Source organism: Quercus suber, unplaced genomic scaffold, assembly GCF_002906115.3.
Source record: "Quercus suber isolate HL8 unplaced genomic scaffold, Cork oak 2.0 scaffold_228, whole genome shotgun sequence".
NCBI lineage: Eukaryota > Viridiplantae > Streptophyta > Magnoliopsida > Fagales > Fagaceae > Quercus > Quercus suber.
In genome coordinates, this window is record NW_027069686.1 from 999,156 (window position 1) to 1,006,619 (window position 7,464).

At 34.7% G+C, this 7,464-nt stretch overlaps 1 protein-coding gene across 5 annotated transcripts; it reads right to left on the bottom strand.

Moving 5' to 3' along the window:
- Positions 1-780: 780 nt before the first annotated feature.
- On the bottom strand, positions 781-7,159 carry LOC112012388 (iron-sulfur protein required for NADH dehydrogenase, mitochondrial; the record flags this gene model as incomplete). Of its 5 annotated transcripts, none has more annotated exon segments than XM_065780232.1 (5): positions 781-906; positions 3,201-3,323; positions 5,337-5,445; positions 5,536-5,576; positions 6,917-7,159. In XM_065780232.1, coding segments are annotated over 4 exon segments (385 nt in total), but the record flags the coding sequence as incomplete, so codon positions are not given.
- Positions 7,160-7,464: the final 305 nt, after the last annotated feature.

Here is a 7,464-nt window from a genome sequence, read left to right on the forward strand (position 1 = left end):
GAGACTACAATGCTTCCTTTGACTCAAGAAAAGACAACCACGATTGCACCAATGCCTATGCACATCGATTTTGTAATTCCTGATAAATTTAATGGTGAGGAATGCAAGAATTTTCTATCCTTGGTGCCCCTGCAGGACATGCTTAAGCCTGACACCAAAGTTCTTATCCTTCAACATTTACGACTTCGAGGTCGAGTTTTCTCCAATCGAGGGAGGAGGTCGTGCTGTGACGAAGCATCAATTTCCTATCTAGGAATCGTGAGGACAGGATTCATTTCAAGGGGAAGGGAATGCTATGACCCAATAAATTGTATTTGAATTAGAAGTATTTAAAATTTAGGCTTAGTGATAGATCTATATCTGAATAAGGTAGTAGTAGATTAGTATTGTTATTTTGCTTGTTGTCAAATTGATTCCTGTGTTTTAGGATAGGATTAGTTCTTATATTTTAGGATTTGTTGATGAGGTTATTTTATGCTTGGCTATTTATGTATGTTAAATGCATTAATGAGAATTAAGCAGAAAATTAATCCAAAAATGTCTATTTCTTCTCTCAAGTTCAGGAGGCTAGTCACCTCAAATTGACTATTCTATCTTTCAATTATCTTGGTTCACAACACACCACACATAAGATGCACCCAAGATTCCCTCATAACTTAATGCACAACCCTAATAAAATTCAAGCCCTAATGTTCAATTGAGACATCTAATTTTAGCTTCACTTAAAGGCAAATTAAAGCAATAGAACCCAAAGCCTAAGTTCGTAAATTCTTCAACTACCTGACAAATGTAGCAATTGAGAAATAGCTATCTGAGCATCACCAGTGCCAGGGGGCATATCCACCACAAGAATATCAAGTTTCCCCAGGTCACATCCCTGACCATTTTTCCAAGAGCATTCCCTACCTGCAAGAATTCAAGTTAACCCATCTAAAACATTAGCAATCTGTTTGAACAGGCGTATCACATGTGAACTTTTTCTGTCTATCTTTACAGAACTAACGGGATGTTTGAACCCAACCACGATGCGGTTAACTGCCACAAATTGAAGTATGAAGATTCCACGTTTTAAGGGCAAATCATGTGGAAGTAAAATTGAATTTGCTGTAATGAAATACACAAGATATTTTTAATCAACAGATATAACAACACATCAAAATTGGTTGGCTTACATTTCAATTACATCTGACATACTTCTGTGACAATTGAGACAACCATATGGATGGTTTAAATTACATCCATAAACTACAGTCCAATAATATCATAATCATGTGAAAATTATTAGTCCATCTTTTAAATAGATATCCTTAGGGATTAGCCAATATAAATTTTTGAACCATTATGCGTCTTGAAGCAGAAAGTTTGCAGTGAGCTTGAAGAATATTGATTACAGAAAGAAAGAAAACATACAAGTAAAAAGAATCATTTTATCCAATTTAAAAATGCCTTTATCCTAAGCAAGCATTGGGAAAGGGGAAGGCAGGAGGTGGGGGGGAGGGGTGATAGAGTCCTTTACATGGCACAAACTAAAGAAACCTTGGGATTCATTTCAAATAATAATAATTTCAATAAATGTTACATTGCCATCCAGTGATTTTGAACCAATGAATCCCTAACTTCCCATTCCTTGATAGAAGAATGAGCAGAATTTCATGCATGTGAGGGAAAACAACAAATTGTAAATGCAAATATGATTAAAACAATTGAATCAATTGCATATGCTTGGAAGATTAACAAAATAAAATATCAATTAAGTTACATACCAAAATTTTACATCCCCTTGTGTGTGTATATATATATATACACATGATCTTTTCATTTTTATTTGATTGGCAATGGTGCTCCATCAAAGTAAATATCATACATTCAAGACCATTGACATTTGAAAGATAAAAAGGGGGTTAAAACAAATGCATCTTCAAGCAAGCACTGATAACAAGGCAGACATACCATGGGACCTCTCCACACAAAGGCAGCATCTGTCTCCACAAGCAACCCCATTGACATACACTTGACTCCGTAGTTCTCAATTGGAACCATTTTTTTATCTACCAGAGAAAGATAAAATATAATGAAATATCTCTAGATTAATAATTAAGAAGAAGGCCATCAGAAGGTATCGATTTGTATTCAGGCTAGAGCTTACCAGAATAAATCTACAAGCATGCATGCGCGCGCATGCGCACACACCCACCTTCCATACTTGCAAAATTTCAAGGTAATTAGAGATCAATATCTATCTATCTATCTATCTATAAGATGTTTAAATTTCAAGTTTTTAGTATTTTATAATTGTGCATAAAAGATGAGCTGTAGACCTAGATATCCTGATTTCCATCCCCAATAGTGTTCCCTTGGATTACCAAATACACAATCTTGGCACTTGGGGTTGTGTATCCATGGCTTACTCTACTCTCTAGGGATGGTTCTAAAGAACCCTACCTTGGTGAGGTTCCGAATCCGTTTGGTTGGAGGAGTGGAAAAGTGGGAGGATAGAAAATGGTGGGAGAGTGGAAAAGTGAGGGGATAGAAAAGCTTTTAATTTCCCTCCTTTTTGTTTGGTTGGGAGTGAAAAAGTTGAGGGATGAAAAAAATGTATTTGTATAAATTTACTCATATACCCTTATTAAAAAGTGATACCCTATTAAACAAACAAAAAAATGACAAAAAAAGCAATCACCCAAATTTATTAGGAAATAAAAATCATATCTAGAAAAAAAAAATCACGTCTAAAAAAAAAAGAGCAACGAAGTTTGCCCAGGAAATCAAAAAATAAAAGAAGAAGGAGGAGGAGGGAGAGGCAATGTACAGACCAGACCAGACCAGACCAGACCCAGGAAAAAAAAAAAAAAAGGAGCAATGGATTGGACAAGCCCATGTGCAAGTGCACATGGGCATTTTTGTCATTTTTGTAAACGAACAACTGAGGACTTTCCACAAAACTGAAATTTTAGACTGCTTTGTAATAACCAATTTAGCAAAAACATGATCTAACAAGATTGTAAATTAGAAAAATGCATAGATCACATACAATTAAAAATTTTGAAGCAACTCCACCAACAACTTATTCTTAACCTGTTTCAATGGCGTTGGTTAGTTGATATGTGGTTTCTTCTCATAGCACATTCCAAAAATCAACCAAAAAATAAAGAAGAAGCTAATTCTAGGGCACCTTAGGTGATGTTAAGTTAAAGAAATACCTTCAGTCACCTCTGGCTTGCTATTGATCTTCATCATGATAGGAACATTTGGTCCATACACATCAGCATCAAGCAAACCAACTTTCAGTTGGCACTTGGTAGCAAGTGCAACAGCCAAGTTAACTGCAATCCCAGCAGCATGCATAAGCCGAAAAATAAAAGTAGAAACAGTTAAAAAATATTGGTAGGTGCCTTATCTAGTTCAAAGACAAGGCCATTATTAAAACCATTATATCATATATAAATTTTCAAAGATGACAAATTGAAAACATATTCCATGTGATACTTTGACCATGTTCTTCCTAAAACACCCCCGCTCTTTTTTTCATAACTTAGACATGCACCATATCTTCAACCCACAACTTTACCCTGAATCCCATTCTTATAAATGGAGGATATGCTATTTAAGCTAAAGTCCATTGGTGCGTGCATGTGCGCGCGCGCGTGTGTGTATATTTTTGGGGTCCAATGGATGGGCTACACAACCAGGGTAGCCCTTTCTCTCACTTAAATCCCCCATCCCTATGGTGAGCAGGATTCAATTATATGTCTCTAGAAGAATGCCAAGAGACTTCACCAATTAGTCTAATTGGCACCCACATCATTGACATATATTTTAGTCTAGCATACTACAAAGTTTAACTTAGATGTCTAATGAAAAAATATAGAGAGGTTGGTAAATATCTTCATATGGTTTTTTATTAACCTAGACAAAGCATGTGGTAGGATCCCTAGAGAGGTTATTTAGTGGGTTTTAGAAAGGAAAAGAGTTCCTATAAAACATATTAAGTTGATTAAGGATATGTATGACAAGAGATATAATTAGCATGATAACAAGTGGAGACATCATAAGTGAGTTTCCTATCGGAATAGGTTTGCATCAAGGATAAGCATCGAGTCCATATATCTTTATACTAGTGATGGATGAGCTTAATAAGTCGATTCAAGAGGAAGTTCCATGGTTGTACACTTTTTGCAGATGATATGGTTTTAGTGGATAAAACTAAACATGGGGTTAATGCCAAGTTAGAAATTTGGCAAGACATTTTAGAATCTAAAGGCTTTCGGTTAAGTAAACTAAAATAAAGTACATGGAATTCAAGTTAGTAAAAGTAAAAACAAAAATAAATGGGTTGTAAGATTTGATGGTCAAAAGATACCAAAGAGAGAGACAGCTTTTGATCAATAATTCATAAAGATAAAGAGATTAAAATGGATGGATGCAAATCACAAGACAAGAGCAGGGTGGATGGATGAAGTTAAGACGCACATAAAAAATATTGGTTGATTGTATAATACCTATAAACTCAAATGTTGGAATGTTAGGAATCATCATATTCATAGATAGAGGGTGGTTGAAATGAGAATGTTAAGATGGATAAGTGGAAATATAAGAAATGATAGGTTTTGAATGAGGAAATTTGCTTAAAAATAGGGGTGACCCTAATTGATGAAAAGATAAGAGAAATTCGCTTTAGATAGCTTGGTCATATTTGGAGTAGAGCGATTAATGCACCAGTGAAAAAGAGTGAGTTAATTCAAAATTTTAATTTTAATTTTTAATTTTTAATTTTTTTTTTATGGAGTTAATTCAAGTGGAATAAAAATAACATTAATAGAAGTAATAAGAAATGACATGTTAATTAAGGAAGTAACAAAAGGTATGACTTTAGACACAATAAAATGGGAGAAAAATACATGTGCCCACCATGACTCCCTGAATAATCTATTGAGGATCAAAGGCCGGCCCAAAATTTTTGGGGTCTGAATGAGGCTTGTTGTTGTATGCTACTGGAAGTCTCTGCTTTTCCTAAAATGTGAATATAAAGTTACTACAGAGACAGCTACTACAACACTATGATTAACGAATCATGAAAAATCCGCAGACCTTAACCCTTTCAGAATCAAAACTAATGTAGTAATCTCAGCAAAGGCCTGAAAACTTTACAAATTTAGATTAAGCCCAAAAGCCAAAAACCGTTTGATTAGGCAAAAATTCAGTAATTTGCCCCAAACCCCAAAAATAAATTCAATTTCAATTTTAATTTGAGAAATGTAAATAAATCTAAACATTAACATCTATACAAAAACCCAAAATCTTGTTTTTGTTTTTGTTCGAGAAGAAGAAGGAAATACCTGCAGTGGTGGACTTCCCCACACCGCCTTTACCAGAAGCAACTGCTATAGCATGCTTAATCCCTTCAACCTTCTTTAAGCTTGAATAACCTCTAACAGCACCAACTCTCTACAAAAACAAAATAGAATATGCCCATTCCCATTCCATTCCTTTAAACAACAGTAACAAAAGCCTTTTCAAAAGTTTCATATGACTTACAGTGAGAGAGCTTAAAAATCCCTTCATGAATTCCTTCCTTCCTTCAAACCCAAAATGAAGATTATGGAAATTCTGACAACATTAAAGCTAATCCCTTCGGCTGTGTTTGGATAGCAACATTTGAATTTGGATTTGGATTTGAAATCCATTGATTTAAAATGCCTTGATTTAAAATCCCTTGATTCTGAAATTCTTTGTTTGGATCTTTTTAAACAATGAAGAATTTGAAATTCATCATTTAAAATTTCATTGTTTGGATACGTAAATTTGGATTTAGATTTAAGATCAATAAAATATATCTTTTAATTATTATTTTTCTTAATGATTCTACATTTTAATTTTAAATACATGAGGTAATATTAATAATCCTTAACAAGATGATGATTAAAAATTATAGAAATAATTGGACTAACATTAATCACAATTCCAGAACAACAAAATATTGATCAAACTATAAAAAAGTATAGCTTTCACACACACACACACACACAGAGTATGTTGATATAAGAATGCCCAGATTCAAGAACCCATTGATCTATGCTGTAACAAGTCCAAAACTTTGAAAATATGATACCAATCACAACAACAAACAAACCCTATTTCCAAAATTCAAGAACCCATCAATCTCAGCAGTAATAAAAACCAAAACTTGGTAACTAAATATGATACCAATAACAATATTCTGATCACAGAATCATAGATCAACCATTTTAACTAACACACACATAAATGAGTGATCCAGATCCACATTTTAATATATACATATAAAGGAAAATAAAGAACAACGCATCAAAGCAAACCCTCTGTGGAATGCTGAGATCCTGCGGTATGAGGCAGCCATTGAAGCCCACAACAACCTTGAAGACATAGTCACTGTCCTACTAAAAGGATACGGGCAAGGTGGAACAAGCACTGCAACAACACCCTCAAGCATTTGTGTTACACTCCTCATGCATAAAGATGTTGTAGTTTACCACTTCACTTCACGTTACACACACAATGAGTCTTGAAAAAAATGAACCAAAAGCTTATGACAATTCACATGCTCTATTTATGTATATCTACAGTTCATAGAAGCATTTCATCAAACACATAATTTGCATTACAAACCCACAAACGAAAATAGAAATAGAAAATAAAGACAAACTCAAAACAAACCATTGAAAATACTATGAAACAAAACCCACAAACAAATCAAACGAATCCCAAACAAAATCCACACTCAAATCAAAGGAAAACCAAACAAACCCACACACACACAAAAAAAAAAAAAAAAAAAAAAAAACCCCACAGAAAACGCCAGAGCCTTTATGATTCAGATTTAGTAGAAAGAGAGAAATAGAGAGGATAAAGAGGAGAAAAAGTGTAGAGAGAGAGAAACCTTGCTGCGAGAAAGAGCAAGAAGAAAAGCTTGGCAGAGAGAGCGTGACAGAGAGTAGCCGATGAAGAGAGCACGAGCGTGAGGGCTGGGCGAGGGATTTCTAAATTCCTGGGTATGGGAGGGTATTTCAAATCCATGGAGAGCCCTGAAATCCAAATCCAATTCTTTTAAGTTATCCAAACAAAGATTTGGATTTGGGCCTCTCAAATCCAAATCCAAATTCAAATTCTTGTCATCCAAACAGACCCATTCATGAATTCTTTTTTGTATGTTGGAACTCCGAGAAATGCCAATGGCTGGAATTTCGCTCTATCAGGCGTTTTTGTTATAGTCTAACTGGGCCTCTTTCGACGACCCAAAAAGATAAAAAACCAAAGCTTTTTTTTTTTTTTTTTTGGGCCAGAGTTTATATTAGAGCATTCCACATTAGGCTCTTCCAACGGGCTTTTTTGCTGAATCCACCAACCTTAATAAAATAGAAAGTGGCATGGCCTAGGTCCATTAAAAAAATCTAAAGCAATATGGAACGCTCTCACTCTCTCTCACCG